This window comes from Lactuca saligna, chromosome 7 (genome assembly GCF_052625555.1).
Source record: "Lactuca saligna cultivar CGN05327 chromosome 7, ASM5262555v1, whole genome shotgun sequence".
NCBI classification, from domain to species: domain Eukaryota; kingdom Viridiplantae; phylum Streptophyta; class Magnoliopsida; order Asterales; family Asteraceae; genus Lactuca; species Lactuca saligna.
The window spans coordinates 153,236,793-153,255,317 of record NC_136423.1 but is presented as its reverse complement, the minus strand read 5'-3'; the positions used below and the strand labels follow the sequence as shown (position 1 = coordinate 153,255,317).

Here is an 18,525-nt window from a genome sequence, read left to right as displayed (position 1 = left end):
TCATATAAATATCATCTTAAATACATTATTGTTATATGTTTAATATTGTTTGTGCATGTGCATTGTAACTTTAGATGGTAGTGGGGTTGATGTATTTCTTTGGAAGTATATGTATTGTATTTGTGCGTCCAAAACATCATATGATTTAAGAATAGAAGTAAATTTAATGCCTACCAAATTATATATCAACAAAATGTTTCATAAAACTTGCAAATGAATATTTGGTAATGTTATACCTAATACATGCAACTATTCTCTTAAATATGTATATTCTTTTAAGAAAAATATATTTTTTGATGTTTAGAAGATTTCAAGTTATGGTATTTTTACTCGAATTACAAGAATGAGTTTGTTTAAAATTACATGCTTAAATCTTTTATTTTAAACAAAAATTTATAATTTAAAAAGCTACTTCAATTAACTTTTAAAAAAATAGAAATAATTTTTAGTTTTTATATTTTCTATCATTATATACCTTCAAATTTTTACAACTACATATTTCTAAACTTGTCTATTAAATAATATTAAATTACAGTTTTTGTTTTTGTGTCTACAAACACACATATCTATCAAGGCTATCAAGATTGGAATTTTATGGTTGTTTTTTGTTTTACGAGATCGTAATTGTAAGATCAAATTGGGATTGTAAGATCATACTAAAATCTTTTAAAACATAAAAAATACATATTCATCCATCAATTAACCATTCTACTAACAATATATAGTTTAAACTTGAAAAATACATCAATATACGTAACTGAATAAAAAATTCAAATGAATTTTTTCAAAAGTTCATACTTAGCTCACTTAGTCAAATCAAACTATTAAGAATTAAAGAAAATAGTAACAATATTACGATTCGATCATACAATCCTATTGTGATCCCACCTAAACACGTTCAAAATAAGATCGATATCGATTTACTTAAATGAGATCATAAGATCGTATGACCTTACGATCAAGATCATAATTTTAACAACTTTGCTATCTGCAAGTTGAGTCCAAGTTTATAAAAATTAATGTGGTTCCTCCCATGGTTTCCAAAAGTTACATGTGTGGTCCCTAAGACTAACTCCATTAATTTTCAACCATTAGATGCATGCATAATAGTTATTATATCCCTTTTTATGTTATATTTTATATTCACATTATTAATAACTTTAGGAATCATATTTATAAAATAATAAAAACAACACCTAAAGGATTTCAACAATCGAGTTGTAGAACCAATGCTTATTACCGCCACCCTTCCATCTTCCACAACTATCTCCTCCAATCTCCATATTCAGAACTTCTTCATCTTCGTCGATGTCCCAATCAACACCTATGTGCTCTCTTTACCGCCTCATCTCCTCCTGTTGTATCTTTATCTCATGTGGTGTTAAGGCCTACCAATGATGGTGGTGGTGATTGTTGATAATGATAGTTAGGCTTCAACACCGATCGCGGGTGTCTCAATTAACATCATTTTGCTCTCTCTAACCACCTATGGCCTCGTCACACCTACCCTTCTTCTTTCCTTCCCATTTTGATTTAGAGTTAGGGTTATGGTTAGCTTTGTAGTCGAACATTGTTTTTGTTTTGATTTTTCTCTTATAGATATATATTTACTTTAGGATTCAGTTTAGTTTTGATTTTAGATAAGGGATTTAAATTTGGTTTAGGTTAGATCTATGAATATGATGGTGGTAGATAAGGCTTTTTTATTAAACAACTAAAATAAATATATTAAGAAAATGGAAAGATGGAAATTTTCTTAAATAACTAACACCCCGTTCCCGAGTTCAATTTAAAGAGAGAAAAGAAAGGAAATAGGTGGAAGTGGGAGGAAAGTAAGAGAAATTGGTGTTCCCGAGTTTCATTAAAGGAGGGAAGTGGAAGGAAATGGAGGGATCACTTTCCCTCCTAACTTTCCTTCCGATTTGGAAGGATTTGGAGAGAAAGAACAAAATGTTTAACTTTCTTTCCATTTCTCTCCAACTCGGGAACACAAAACACAAATTTCTTTTCCTTTCTCTTCTCTTCTTTTCTCTCCTTACTTTCTTTTCTCTTCTCTTCTTTTCTCTGCTACAACTCGGGAACGGGGTGTAAGTGACCAAGTGTGAAAGATATCACAACCGATCAACCATGACAAATTTTAAAAATTTAGACTTAACAATTTTGATTCATCCTTATGAAATATTATAATACAATACAATTACAATTGTCGTTAGTGAAAGATTTCTTAGTATGAAAGTAAGAAAGTCCATATAGAATATAGCCGTTACTACGATCCGATGCCACGTCTCTACAACTTTCAAACCCAAAAAGCCCACCGCCTTCCCCTTCATCTTCATCGAACGTTTACCAAATCACTCACTCCCTCACACACACACACACACAATTCACACGTCCAACACCGCTATAATCAATTTCTTCCAGACGGATTCCTACACTCTGTGTATCGTCTTCATCAGCATCTTTCACAGGCTTCAAATCGACTAAAAGCGTCGAGTTTTGTTCGGCATCTGAAGGACTTTTACAAGTATATCGAGTACTAATTGGAGCACAAGTTTTGAAGATATCCGAACACAATCAGTACGTATCCGCGATTTTTCCGTATATTTTGTGTTCGATTTTGATTATTCATCGATATGACTTCGTTTGAAACCCCCAATTGATGCTGCGTAGAATTTACTTATTTCACTGGTTAAACAGGAAGCTCTTCTCATCATATTTCTACATTTACAACAAATTATTATCGATTTGAAGAACGAAACACGATAAAATATCATCGATGATCAATACAATTGTGATTTCTCACTGAATTTGAAAGTTTCAGTGGTTGGAACTTGAAATTAGGTGTTAAATAGGATTCTGACAGTTTTTTTTTTTTTTTTTAATCAATCTTCTTCAGGTGAATACACAATTTTGTGAAGTTACATTATGGCTTCAAGTACTGAAATAGGGCTTGCAGCTACCGTAAACATCCTCACTGCATTCGCATTTTTGGTAGCATTTGCGATACTTCGGATTCAACCTATAAACGACAGAGTATATTTTCCAAAATGGTATCTAAGGGGATTAAGGAGCAATCCACTTCAATCAGGTGCATTTGTGCAGAAGTTTGTAAACTTAGACTTCAGATCATACTTAAAGTTCCTGAATTGGATGCCTGCTGCATTACGTATGCCTGAGCCTGAGCTTATCGATCATGCCGGATTAGACTCTGTTCTTTACTTGAGAATTTACTTAACAGGGTATTCTTCCACTTCACCTTATTTTGTTTATAACTTTCACCAGATCCAGATGCAATTAATATGTTGTTCATAATTCATATCAGATTGAAGATCTTTGTTCCAATAGCATGCCTCGCTTTCTCAGTTATGGTTCCAGTCAATTTCACCAATCGAACTTTGGAGGAATCTAAATTAACATATAGTGACATAGACAAGCTTTCGATTTCCAACATTCCAACTGGATCAAACAGGTAATAATCACAACTTATTATATATATTAAACTTTGTGGCAATAATATTTTAAAAAGATTGAATCCCAATATAATTTTTACAATATGAATCTGAAAATCATTGTTGCAGATTCTTTACACATATAGTCATGGCATATGCTTTTACCTTTTGGACATGTTATATTTTAAAAAGAGAATATGAGATAGTTGCATCAATGAGGTTGCATTTTATCGCTTCAGAAAACCGAAGACCCGATCAATTTACAGTAAGATTATTATAAAATCGTATATTTTTTTTTATTGAATTTATATTTTAATAAATCAAAGATTATTTAACATTGTAATTTTCGTAGGTGCTAGTTAGAAATGTCCCCCCTGACCCTGATGAATCGGTCAACGAACTCGTGGAACACTTTTTTCTAGTCAACCATCCTGATCACTATCTATCTCATCAGGTTTTGTTTTTTTTTTTTTTTTTAAATTCTTATAAAATATATATATATGTTTTATAAATTTATTCAGGTTTCTTATAAGCAGATTGTCATTTCAGGTTGTTTATGATGCACACTTGCTCTCTGATTTGGTAAACGAGAAGAAAACAAAGCAAAATTGGCTTGATTACTATCAACTTAAATATAATAGAAATAACCAGTCAAAAAGACCATCAGTAAAGGTATTAATAGACATTAAATGACCATTTTACCCTTTATGAATTTGTTTTCTTTTCTAATTTCTAAATGGCATTTTCTTATGAATTTGTTTTCTTTTGTTTATGTAACAGACTGGTTATCTTGGTTTGTGGGGAAAGAGAGTGGATGCTATCGACTTTTACGAATCTGAAGTCGAGAAACTATCGAAAAAGGTAAGCTCCAAAATCAAATGTGTTGTTTTAGCTTTTAATCTACGTTTTCATCGTCCTTCCTAAACCCTAGTTCGTGGTTTTATTAATTTGCAGATATTCAAAGAGAGGGAAATAATCACGAAAAGCTCGAAACATGTTATGGCAGCTGCATTCGTCTCGTTTAAAACACGATGGGGAGCTGCGGTTTGTGCACAAACCGAACAATCCAGGAATCCGACGATTTGGTTAACGGAATGGGCGCCTGAACCTCGCGATGTTTATTGGGATAATCTCGCGATTCCATTCGTTTCACTCACGATTCGAAGGCTTGTAATCGCTGTCGCGTTTTTCTTCCTTACTTTCTTCTTCATGATTCCGATTGCATTCGTTCAATCGCTAGCTAATATCGATGGAATCGTCAAAGCCGCTCCCTTCTTACAGTCTCTTCTCGAAGTGTAAGTTGTCTCGTATATTGCTCTTATTACATTAAGTTATTTAGTATTTACTGTGTTTTCGTGGTGCAGGGGGTTTATCAAGTCTGTGATCCAAGGTGTTCTTCCTGGAATCGCTTTGAAGATCTTCCTGATTGTTCTTCCTTCGATCCTCATGATGATGTCTAAATTTGAAGGATTCACATCCATTTCAGCTCTCGAGAGAAGATCCGCAACTCGCTATTATATCTTCCAATTCATCAACGTCTTCCTTGGAAGCATAATCACCGGAACTGCATTTCAACAGCTAAACACCTTCATCCACCAATCTGCAAACACGTAAGATTTGTCGAAGTAAAAAATCTGCAACTTCTGTCTGAATTCTGATTGATTGTTGAAATTCATGATAAATCACAGGATCCCAGCTACAATCGGTGCATCGATACCAATGAAGGCGACCTTCTTCATCACTTACATAATGGTAGACGGATGGGCGGGAGTTGCAGGAGAGATTTTAAGATTAAAACCGCTGATCTTTTATCACTTGAAGAATTTTTTGTTAGTGAAAACTGAAAAAGATAGAGAAGAAGCAATGAATCCAGGGAGTTTACCTTTCAACACCGGTGAACCTCAAATCCAGCTTTATTACTTACTCGGCCTTGTTTATGCTTCTGTCACCCCAATTCTTCTTCCTTTCATAGTCGTCTTCTTTGCCTTAGCCTACGTCGTATATCGTCATCAGGTAATAAATATATATATAAATAAAATAATATATATATATTCTTCAAATACTGACAGTTATTTATATACAGATTATAAATGTATATAATCAACAATACGAAAGTGCTGGAGCATTTTGGCCAGATGTTCATGGGAGAATCATAACTGCACTGGTTGTTTCACAGCTGCTTTTAATGGGTTTACTTAGCACAAAAGAAGCTGCTCAATCAACCCCATTGCTTATTGTACTCCCTGTGTTGACACTTTGGTTTCATAGATTCTGTAAAGGAAGATTTGAACCAGCTTTCGTTAGGTACCCTTTACAGGAAGCTATGATGAAAGACACATTAGAAAGAGCAAGGGAGCCAAGTTTAAATGTGAAGGATTATTTACAAGATGCGTATGTTCACCCGGTGTTTAGTAACAAAGATAGATGGGATGGGAGTGATGATGGTGTGAGTGATGATGAGTGGCCGAAAGAACCGGCGCTTGTCCCTACGAAACGTGAGTCGCGGGTCAACACGCCGGTTAGGAGCCAACGGAGTGAGTCATCGCGAACACTGTTGTGTGTTACTGATGAAAGATCGTGTCCGTAAGATCGGATTTTTAGGGTTTTGGTGGGTGGGGTGTTTGTGAATGACTTTGAGATGAAGCCTTTATGTGTATATTGTTTTGGTTAATCAAAAAGTTGGGATTTGTTTTTGGTGTTGGCAACTTGGGCCATCTTGTCCTAGAAAAAAAAAATTGCTAATTATAATCAAGTGTTCCTTAACTTATGTGCATTATTTTATTTATTTATATGTTTATTTTAAAACAATGTAATAATTAAATGAATTTATTACCCACAAGAATGGTTTCTTGGGATAATAATGATTTAGGATGGTAATTAGGTTTTCAGTTTGTCCGTATTAGATAACTAATGTTTTTTTTTGTGCGTATTAGACCAACATGTGCATTATTTTATTTATTCATATGTAGTCATAAATAGTTTATTTTAAAACAATGTAATAATTAAATGAATTTATTACCCACAAGAATGGTTTCTTGGGATAATAATGATTTAGGATGGTAATTAGGTTTTCAGTTTGTCCGTATTAGATAACTAATGTTTTTTTTTGTGCGTATTAGACCAACATGTGCATTATTTTATTTATTCATATGTAGTCATAAATAGTTTATTTTAAAACAATGTAATAATTAAATGAATTTATTACCCACAAGAATGGTTTCTTGGGATAATAATGATTTAGGATGGTAATTAGGTTTTCAGTTTGTCCGTATTAAATAACTATTTTTTTTTTTTTTTTTTTTTTTTTTTTTTTTTTTTGCGTATTAGATCAATATGGTTGTTATTACCGTTTAAAAATAATCTTTTTTACCGGTTTCTTCCTGTTTAACTGGTAAAAATGATTATTTTCTAAACAGTAATAACAACCATATTGTTCTAATACGCACAAAAAAACATTAGTTACCTAATACGGATAAACTTGAAACCTAATTACCCTCCTAAGTCATTAACCCTAATTATTTAGAAAACATGTTCACTAAGGAACTTGCAAAGGATGTCTATTATCAATTATTTTATAAACAGCAAAACCATAACATGAAAAATCAGCACATAAACAAACACATACAGATTATATACAACACATAAATGGAAGTTTATAAAGCATAAAACGTAAGAATTGCAATTGAACTCTATTAGCATTTGAAAAAGGAATTAGGGTTTCAGAGAAGACGACGAAGGGTTTAAAAAAAATTAGAACATTTCTCAATTTGTGTGTGTCAACCTTGCGTATGGGCCATGCTAATCTTCTCTGTATTGTTCCAATTTTATCGGATTTCCCCGAAAGGGACGACTATAGATGAAGAGCTTCGCCATATATAGTAACAGGTTCTTCTTCTGATCGATATAGGACGACGTGTCTAACGACCATAAAATTTGAGCCAAATTAAAACATTTTATCTCATTCAAAAACCATTAAGTTCATACATCTTGTTTTCAAAATAGTTTAAACATCAGAGTATTCCCCAGAACCATATCACATAAATCACAAAACATGAGGAGCGGTACGATCATGCCTTCGCCTTGCCACGATCTCCAAAAGTACCTGAAACAATACACTGAACTGTAAGCCTAAAAGCTTAGTGAGTTACCCCAAAATACCAACCACACATAAACATACCTATAACATATCACAAATAGAACAACCATGCACATCGGGTCTACTGTGTGACTGGTCCACCTGGTCAACCCTCCGAGTTTAGCCATGTACATCAAGTCTACAGTGTGATTGGTACGCCTGCACCGAGCCTTCAATCCACCTGGTCCACTCTCTGAGTCTATAGTATGACTGGTCCGCCCACACCGGGCCTTCAGTCGGCCTGGTCCACTCTCCGAGCCTTGTCACGTCTGGTCTGCCCTCTTGGGGCCTTCAGCCTATCCGGACCGCTCGCTGGGCCTTCGGAATATCCGATCTGCCCTGGGTATGTTGGCCTATAGCACAAAGCAGGACCTGCCCAACCCCCGCCAAACAACCATGTGCACATACAGTAATTAACCACATAACAAATCCTTAACCAGACAAACAGTCTAACAGATCACGTAGCATATCAACATCCTAACTAGGATTCCTACATAACCGGTCATTAGCATAACATTACCCTATATACCGGGTACTGACCTTAACCAAGTCACTAACATAATACCATCCTAAATACCAGGATGCAGATCTAGCAAAGCAATAACATAACAAACAATACCCGAATTTCCATCCGATAAAGGGCCGGCCTTGGTGCCGTAGACCCTATCGATATAGCGAGGATAACTCACTTGTAATTGTCGACTGAAGAGATAAGACCAAGCTGCTCCGACCACCGACACGAACTTCACCACAGAACATTACCAAAGAACCAATTCCATAAATACTCAAAATTACCAAAACACCCTTGGAAGTCAAACTGGTCAACTCTTGGTCAAAGTCAAAGTCCTCAGTCAAAGTCAACCTTCCTGGTTGACTTCTACTCGTCTAGTCAACCCGTCGACTCGCTGAGTTCCCATACCCAGAAACTCTGATATCACAACTTAACTCGTCGAGTCACCCCAAGACTCGCCGAGTCCAACGATCTCTGAGTCCCTTCCTGCCAACTCACTGAGTCGCCAACCGGCTCACAATCCAAAGCTTTAACCCAAAAGAGTTTGGGTTCTGCAACCAGACTCGTCGAGTCCAAGAACAGACTCGCCGAGTCCAAGGCAATCTTCAACAGACTTGCCGAGTTGTTCTTCCAACTCGCCGTGTCCATGCACATGTTTATACAACTCGTCGAGTACACCCATGTGACTTGCCGAGTCTCTCCAATTCTCAATCCATTCTGTCACACCCCCGAACCAGACGGCGGAAACATTCGAGGGCTATTGTGACTTAATTGAATACCATCACAATGAATATACATGAATCATAACATCATTCATCACCATGCATTGAAATATTACAACCGTCAGTGTTTACATTCAGTACATTGTTTTAAAACATTACATTTCCAAAACATAAATCGTTTGATTAATTAAACAAAACATCAAGATATCACTGGATACATTTTCTTCGATTTACCTGTTACCTAAGAATACAAGTATTTTGGAAAAACGTCGACATATGAAATGTTGGTGAGTTCATAAGTAATGTTTGAAAAGTAATGATTTGTATTGTTTTGAAAACCACCAGAAAATCCGATATTTTCTGGAAAAAAAATGTGTTGTATATAAGAAAAAGTGTGGAGATCCGTAAGTATGCTTGTTGATTTCTGTAAGTGTGAATAATTGTTAGAATTGGTGCGCATCCGATGTTTTCCTAATACATTAAATTACGTGTCTTATCTATTGTTATGCCGTTGCGACGTTTGTATTCGATGATTCCAGGTGACATTTGATTTATTATGAGTTGTGAGTCGTTATAATCACGCATTAATGAAAATGACTAGTTTATAACTACCAATTACAAACTATCCTTTTGGCGTCGTCCGTAAGACTCACTTAATCCAACCACCCTGACTTCTCATAGCCCCACAACTGAGGAGAATAGAGGGTACGAAGCCCTCGATATTTCCATAAGTCGTTCAAGGCTATCGTGAATGCGAAAGGCACTTGGTCCGACTCGCATTTGACTTCTCGACTTTGCTAGCAGTACCAAAGGACCCTTGGGGCCCAACAGCACAATAAGGCTATTGAAAGTCCTTTTACAAGGAATTAGGTCATGTAAGGCCCAATAACATGTAAGCGTGTTCCCTTCGGGCCTAAAGATCATGTTATTGGGCTAGCTAGGCCCAACAAGCACGATTTGAAACTTTTAAGCCCAAAGAATGTGTATTGACTTCTCGTATATTACCGCGTGTGTATTGTAGTACCGTTCTATATTGATTTTTGATTCGTTATTGATTCGAGACCGAATCAATTCGTTTGGTAACGATTTTGGTGTTGAAGGTGTATTTATTATCAAGTTTCGCCGGTAGACGTAGTACTCATACTTTTATTTTAAGGGATCTATTGTTTTAAGAATGTGAGTTTATCTTCTTAAGCCCTTTCTCGGATAAAATTTACACTTTTAACCCTTTGTGTATAAAAGAATTTCCGGTTTAGTCCGTAAACTATTTTTCTTGACACTTTAGTATCAAAACTTATTGGAAAGACATTTTTAGCACAAATTTACTTGAAAAAAAGCTTAAGTCCCTCAAAATGAAATTTTCTCGGCTGAAACCCCCATTTTCGCAACTTTTACAATTTTGGCCCAAAATGGAATATTTTTACATTTTTAGTCCCTTTTTAATTTGAAAACATTTTTGACCCTTGAAATAGTTTTATTACACTAGTAATCCCCTGTTTTTCATAAATGTGCAGTTTCAGCCCCTCTATTTCCGGATTTTCGCAATTTGGGGCTTATTGGGCCGAAAAACCCATTTTTTAGCCCATTAGGTTTAAAATTCACATTTTAAGCCCCTCCAAAGTGTTTTTATTCAGAAAAATTATCTTAAAAACTGTTTGGACTTGTTTCAACCTCCAGAAATTATGTTTTGTCATTTTGGGCCCCTTAGTTTTGTATTTTTGACATTTTGGGCCCAAAAATGGGTTTTGTGTCCAAAAATGTTCATCCTAACTAAATAAATCATTTTTATTTACTTGATTAGTGTAGAATGGTATAAGCTATGTTTATTTCATTCTTCATGTTGTATATCTCGGTTTTTAGGTATTTTTAGCTAGCATAATCATCACATAACACATAAAAACCATACATACATGCATAAAATCACACAAGACATACATGAACTCATAGATCTACACATTTGCTTGTATTCTCCCCCACAAAAACTTATAAAAATAGAAAAATAGGGGGTATGAAGCTCACCTTTGGGTGTGGTTTCGGTTTGTGGAAGAAAATGAGAAGAAAATCCGGCCTTAGTACCCCTCCTTGGAAGATCTCGAACTTAGAGGGTCTCTAAGAGAGTGATCATGATTTTTACATGGATTAGAAGGAGATTTTGATAAAACAAAGAACCTATATCATAGATCCAAACTTTATCTTACCTTAGATGAAGAATTTGTGTAAGAATCCCCTTGAATCCTTCTTAGATCTCGAAAATATGAAGGAGGCATGAGAGAGTTTTCTTGAGAGAAAAGTGAGTGAAATGTGTTTGTGTGTGTGTGTGTGCTTGAACTTGGCCGAGAGCAAGAGAGAGAGGGAGAAAAATAGTGGCTAAGCTTGGAAGTATGAGAGTGCATGGATCTTTGAGTTTTCATGCATGGATGTCCAATGAACAATTGTGAGGTGTCACTCACAAAGTCAACTCCTCTTTCTCTTGGGCTTGGGCCGAGAATGGGGAGGGTAATAGGAGGTTCTTGGGCTTTTTGCCCTTAAGCCCATGTTATAGCTAGGTTGGATGATTGTTGGCCCTAAAAAAATATAAATGTGATTTTTATGCTTTATTAGGCTAGATTAGGTTAATTATGGTCCAAAATGGTTCATATAATTATTCTATTTCATTTTAGGCCCAATATGGCCCAAAATATTGAATTAAATGGAAATGGGTCCAATTAGAGCCCATTTAAGAGTTCTAAGCCCAAGATAACCCAATTGGAAGCTTATTGGTCCTTTGGGCCCAATAAAGAAGTCCTAGTCCAAAAATGGACTTAAACAAGAACTTCTAGGGTTTCCAATTGTTTAACGACTATTTGAATTATTGGCATGGGGTGTTTGATTGAAATTTTTATTGTCATAGAGTAAGCATCATACATGCTCTTATGTTTTTGATTCGTAATTTGACTTAAGTGTTGTAGTTACAAGGAACAAAATTCCTGATTGTGACACATTCAGAGGCTTTTCGAGCCATGCAGGGGCTCCAATCCATAGATCCACCCTTCTACAATCTAACCCTCACATAAAGTTGCAAACTTTACGTGAAACCAAGGAGATATAGGCTCAAAACACACTAGGGCTTGGGTTTTAGACAAATGGGCTTCACCAACAACTCGATGATTGAAACATTATGACATTATGGACTATTACAAGCCTAGATCTGAAGTAGCAACCTCAAATCTAAGCCTCTAACTCGAAATATCTCCTTAACATGCCAAAATGGCCCTCAAAACATCATCCAAGGAAAGATCTAGAAGCAAAAAAGGCAAAGTGACAGATTGTTACCTTCAACTGATGCTCACAACCAAAGAGTTGAATCCTCCAGCTCCTTAGTGGTCGAAACCTCCAAATCTTCCTCTTGCAAAAGCCCCAAACTCACTTTCTTCCTCCTCTTACTCAAATTAGGGTTTGGAATCGCTTATAGAAGCTTTTGGCCGATAAGGGGGGTGTGGAGAGGACATAAGATCCTTTAAATAGGGTGCAAACCCTAGGATTAGGGTTTTCTCCTTCCAGCACCAACTCGTCGAGTCCAGCTTCCGACTCGGCGAGTTGGTCACTTAATTCGCGATCCAAACCCGCTCCGACTCGGCGAGTAAGCGTACCTACTCGTCGTGTCCCTTCCTTTATTTATGTAACAACGTAAATTTCCAAAACAAAATTTCGCATTTTATAAAAATATAATTCATTTATTATTCATAAAAACATCATTGTTTGAAACTCAATTCATAACATATATCAATCCCAAGATCTCATAGCATAAAAATCTCGTGTGTGTACTGATCAAACCGGCACCTTTCCGCGATCGTCACTGGTACCTGAAACACATAACACAAAACACTGTAAGCACAAAGCTTAGTGAGTTCCCAAAAATACCACATATAACACATATTAGCCACTCGAGGCTATAACTCTGTGGGTCCGTGCACCCAAACTCTTTGAACTCTCGGGTTCTAACTCTGCAAGCATGCACAACATAAATCACATAGAAGAATGCAATGTAACAAACAATATATATAAAACACTGTATCACATAACTCTTTTTACCTACTCAAGGTAAAGTATAGTGAGAAGACTCACCTCGGATGTCTCAGTAAATCTCTGACTCGGTAACTCTGGTCTAGCCTATGCCTAATCACATGAAATAAATACCCTAATTAATACAACCCTCAGGGCTAGGCAACTCTTCCTCTCAATACATACACTAGGAAGGGTAAAAGACTATCCTACCCTTCCTATGACTCTAAGGTCCAAACATTGACTAACCCTAAAAGTCAACGAAGTTAACGGTCAACCTTGACCAAACTCGCTGAGTGTGCAACTGTGACTCGGCGAGTCCACACATGCTCTTCACTCTCCTAGTCTTCATTCGACTCACTGAGTCAACCTCAACTCTGCAAATCATCACTGATCACAATTTGTGAAATGTCCTGACCCAACTCGCTGAGTCCGGCTCCTGACTCGGCGAGTACCATCATGCACTCTGTCCTCTAGATTCCCTCTGACTCACCGAGTCACTTCCCCAACTTGGTGAGTCGACAACCGTGTGATTATCGGGAAAACCCTCGTCATGCTCGTCGAGTTGGCTAAAGGACTCGGCGAGTCCATGCCATGCTCAAGCTGAACTGACCTCATGAGGTCAGATCCGCTCCTCTAAACCATAGATACAGCTTCCCAAGGCATTATAATCACGTAAATCTAACATCTTGGTGCACATGCAAAGGATCAAAGGCCTTATTTGAAGATATGACCTCTAAAGTGACACCCTAAGTTCATAACCTCCATTAATACCCATAAAGCTCAAGGGGAAAGGGTCTCTGGACCTCTTTGGGTCCAGATCTACAGCACCAACACGAGAAGGGACCAATTACTCCATATAACCATCCTCTAATGGGGCTAAAAAGCCCTAACTCTAAGAATCAAATCATAAACTGAAGGAGGGTTCAAATGGATACCTCAAAATGAAGTCTCTGAGCTCTGGAATCACTAGATTAGCACCCTCTCTATCCTCCTCTTGTCTTGGTCCACTTCTATTTGCAAAAACACCAACAAAGATCAAGAAATAGCTCCTTTCCCTCTCACAAACACTCTAGCACACTTATGGTTTTTCTCTGGGGTCTAGTAGCCGCAAATGACGGCCATAAGGCCCTTTAAATAGGCCCCAAACCCGAGGAATTAGGGTTTCATTAAACAATGTGGACTCGTCGAGTCCTTGGGGCGACTCGCCGAGTCCAGCCGTCCACCCGGATAATGATTCGCGTCTCTACTCGGCGAGTCTACTCATCAACTCGCCGAGTCCTTCCCAAAACTTGAAATTTAAAAGAATAAATATAATATCTGAAATTCCGGATGTTACAATTTACACTTAGCACCCTTCACTTCTTGTTCCGAACTTGGGATGTTACAACGTGAGTTCTAAACGAACTAGTTTACTGTTGACGGTCATATATTCTCAATGTCTTTAAAATTAGGGTTAATGACTTAGGAGGGTAATTAGGTTTCTAGTTTGTCTGTATTAGGTCACTAAGGTTTTTAGTTTGTCTGTATTAGGTCACTAAGGTTTTTTTTGTACGTATTAGACCAATATGGTTGTTATTACCGTTTAGAAATAGTCATTTTTACCGGTTAAACAGAAAGAAACCGATAAAAATGACTATTTCTAAACGGTGATAACAACCATATTGGTTTAATACGCACAAAAAAACCTTAGTGACCTAATACGGACAAACTAGAAACCTAATTACTCTCCTAAGTCATTATCCCATGGTTTCTTGGTCCATGTGATAGTTTTTGTTGGTTGATGTTCCACAAAAAATTGGACCAACTCGGATGAAATGACCGCAATTGTAAGTGTTGATTAGGGTTTTTTTATCAGCTTTCACTATAGATGACGAATGGGTGCAGGTTTATGTGGGACTCCGACAATCATGTAATGAGCATCTTTGCATAGGTTATCTTTGGGAGATATATATTGGGGATATCCACAAAAATAACCCAAATGTAATTTTGGAATATAGAAAAACGATCAACATTTTGCGTGTTTGCAAATATGGCCAACAATTCCAAAATGGCTAGTTTCAGATGAAATCAAAATCACATTAGACGTTTTTTTACTTAATGGAACTAAAGTATTTCGGATATTGACATTTTGGACTACCTTTTCAAAAAATACTTTTACTTTATATGGCATAGACATGATTTAAAGTGTTTCAGGTTAATATTTTGTAGTCTTTAAAAAAATTATTATAACATATGTGTTGGTTAAGATTTTGACAAAGTTATGTTGTTAGAAATGAGTTCATCAAAAGTGAATCCATAAAAATAAATAAATAACAAAGCAAAACATTTCTAGCCTCCTTACATGGGTTGCAATCCAGAAAAAACTAATCCTACCTATATCAAGAAATATGAATATGATCGGTTGAGTTCTTATTTATAGTCGTGAGTTGCATAATAAAATTTGTTTTTAACACAACGTTAGTTTGTAGTTCTACTTTTGATATTATTGTGATTAATGGGCCAATGATTTGTATATTATTGTGATTAATGGACCAATGATATGTAGATTCGGACGTTTCAAACTACATCCAACCACTGATCCTCATAGCCAGTACCAAGTACTTAACATGAAGTACTGGTATATGTTATTAACGGGTGCTATGGATCCATAGAAAGAATGACAAATATATCCTAACATGTAACACCTTGTGGGGGAGGGAGGGAGATGACTCATAAAAGAAACTTTTTTAGAAAAAAAGATTGTTAATTTTTCTATCAAAATAAAAAATGATATACCAAATGACAGATTCTTGACCCTAAATTGAAACAAAACTTTATGAATTGGTAAAATTCAAATTGGTTGCATTCACCGATAACAAAATATATCTTCCTTTTCTTAGATAAAGGATTAGCCCATCATTTGAATTAAAAATCTATGATGTTTTAAGACTAAACTGCACAAATGGTCCATGTATTATGTCCAAAATTGTCACTTTGGTCCAAAAAGGTTTGGACTAGCACCAGAGATCCAAGATTTTCATTTTGTTACGGTTTTGGTCCAATTCTTTTTGAAAATATTTAAAGTGATGATTTTGCCCTTGGTATTTTCTTTTTCTGTTTTCTTTTATTAATTTTATTATTTTTTTATTAAAATAAATAAGAAACAAAATGTAATAACCCCTCATCCCTTTTATATGTGCATCACTTAACATTGCCATCATCCGTCAGCAGTACAGCCACCACCGCCACCGGAAGCTGCCATCGCCGTCGGAAGAGGAGTGAAACGAAGAGATACGAACGTAATCAGGGTTTGCAAACCCTAAACCACCTCGGACACGTGAGAGAGAGATAAAGAACGACGTTACAATTTGTTATGAAAGGCGGCGACGCTAGGGTTTGCTATAACAAGCGGCTGCGACGGTTGGTTTTCAGCGCCAAAGAAGGGCTCCGACGGTGGGTTTTCAGCACCACTGAAGGGTTTCATATATGTTCATTACTCGAGATCCGACGAGAAGTTTTTCAGATCCGAGGGTTTATGGAGTGAAAACCTTAAATCGTTTGGGTAAAGGGTGACATATCCGGCTCCGACGTGTGTGGATAGGCGGCGTTTCGACAAACATATCCAGAGACCAACGACCTTCATGGTTTCGACACGGGGAAGAGTTTGTTTGTCTGAAAACCGACAACGACCATGAGCAAGATCTAAAGAGGGGGATTGTTTTCAGATCGACAACGTTTAAGGAGGTTTTTGAGGGTTTTTTTATCTTCACCGAAAATAGTAGGTTTGTCTGTCTATGCCGGAAATGTTGGATTAGTGTCTAAGTCCATAACTATTTTGGTATGTACTTGACCCGATGGTGCATGGTCCTTTTGGGTTGCCTTCACCAAAGCAACTTGATTGGAGAAATAAATAAAGAGGGAGAGGTTATTATGATTTATTAATATGTTATAAGAATAATATATTAAAGGAGAAATCATATTTGTTTAATTAATATTGGTCAATAATTAATTAGGAATTAATTTTGTGATCAAGTGTAATTAATTAAACTAGAGGGGCTGATTTGTAATTATGTGATAGTTACAAAATAAGGTAAAGATTATCTTAAATATAGGGTGAACGAATTTAAGGAGATAATGCTTTAGAATTCTACTAGGATAAGGGTTTCTAAGACTTATCTTATGGTTACTTGGTGGGCAAGCAACTAGATAAGGATAAGGACTAAAACCCTAATCTTTACACCTATATAAACCCCCTAAGGCTCATGAATTCGTCTAAGCCTTCCCAAGAAGTCCTAAGGACGAATTCCTACCTCTCTCCTCTCTCTTTATACCTTCTCCATTTGCTCTTGGTGTTTGTAAGCCATTAGAGGAGTGACACTTGTGACTCTAAGCCTTCCAAAGTCAATTCAAGGAGGAATTAGGATTGTTATTGCTACATAACAATCAAGGTAATATCTTAAACCTAATTACATATTAATATGATTACTTGAATGCTAGAATTAGGGTTTATAGTCTTGGATTCAAAGCATGTACAATAGAGAAACCTAGATCCAAGCATTAGGGTTTGTATGAGCACATAAGATGTCTTATGACCAAAACCCATCAGGAAAATCGAAGGTTTGTTTGTCTTTGCCGCCGGAAAACAATACTTTTCGGATCGAAGGTTTTTCTAGTAGATGGTGGTGGTGTTGACTTGTGTGCTGACCTGGTTGAAATGGTCATCTTTTCCGGCGGTGGTGATTGCGTTCGTCTTTTCTGGTGAAGGTGGTTGCGTTCATCTTTTCCAGCAATGGTGTTCAAGCTTTTCCGATGATGGTCAAGTTAGTTGTGAGAGAGAGAGAGAGAGAGAGAGAGAAAAAAAAAGGGGGGGGGGGGTTGGAGTAGGGTACGGAGTGAGGGTGGGGGTTAGTTTCTTTTTATTTTTTTAATTAAAAGTGTGTTAGAAGTAAATAAAAAATGGAAAAAGAAAATATCAAGGGCAAATCCGTCAATTTAATAATGTTTCAAAACTTTTAGATCAAACTCGCAACAAAATTAAAGTTTTGGACTACTGGTGCTACTCTAAACTTTTTTGGATCAAAGTGGCAATTTTAGACATACCACAAGGACCATTTGTCATGTTTTAAATTAGACTTGTAATCAATAATTTATTGGCTTTAAGATAGACAAAATTGCAAGTTTGGTCCCTGTGGTATGTCAAAAATTGGATGTTTGGTCCAAAAAGTTTTGGAGTTGTACTGGTGGTCCAAAAGCTTTGATTTGTTGTGGAATTGGTCCAAAGGCTTAACAGCCGTCTACCCCCTCCGTCTGTGTGAGGGTATTTTTGTCAATTCACGCTCATTCCTTTGATATCTTATTAAATTAAACCCCTCCTAACGTCTACTCTCCTTATTAATAGATCGAACATGTGTTTCATCTTTTCCCTAAATCGATATCTCCTCCTGCTAAAATCAAAATCGTGTCTTCCAAACTCAAAATCAACAATGGTGAGGTGTTTTTGTGGTCAAATGGCGATAGTGCGAACGGCTTGGACTGATAAGAACCCTGGTCGACGTTTTTGGGGATGCCCTAAAGAGGTTAGTATTCATGTGGTTGGTTATGAAGATTTTTCACTGATCACTCAATTCCTTCTTATATTTTGCTAGGATTCGACATGTGGGTTTGTGGGATGGATCGACCCTCAAA

General features: G+C 36.5%; 1 protein-coding gene and 1 non-coding gene across 2 annotated transcripts; one reads left to right on the top strand and one right to left on the bottom strand.

Annotated features, from left to right (window-relative positions):
• Nucleotides 1-2,290: 2,290 nt before the first annotated feature.
• LOC145004993 (ERD (early-responsive to dehydration stress) family protein) lies at nucleotides 2,291-6,222 on the top strand. Its single transcript, XM_078964021.1, has 11 exons — nucleotides 2,291-2,577; nucleotides 2,897-3,239; nucleotides 3,323-3,469; nucleotides 3,579-3,714; nucleotides 3,802-3,903; nucleotides 3,999-4,121; nucleotides 4,230-4,310; nucleotides 4,404-4,744; nucleotides 4,814-5,059; nucleotides 5,138-5,462; nucleotides 5,533-6,222. The coding sequence occupies exons 2-11, from the start codon at nucleotides 2,926-2,928 to the stop codon at nucleotides 6,034-6,036; spliced, it is 2,319 nt and encodes a 772-aa protein (XP_078820147.1). The 5' UTR covers nucleotides 2,291-2,577; nucleotides 2,897-2,925; the 3' UTR covers nucleotides 6,037-6,222.
• A 971-nt stretch (nucleotides 6,223-7,193) lies between these two features.
• Nucleotides 7,194-7,297, bottom strand: LOC145007655 (U6 spliceosomal RNA). Its single transcript, XR_013663029.1, has one exon. It is a non-coding gene; the product is annotated as a U6 spliceosomal RNA (small nuclear RNA).
• Between the last annotated feature and the right edge of the window lie 11,228 nt (nucleotides 7,298-18,525).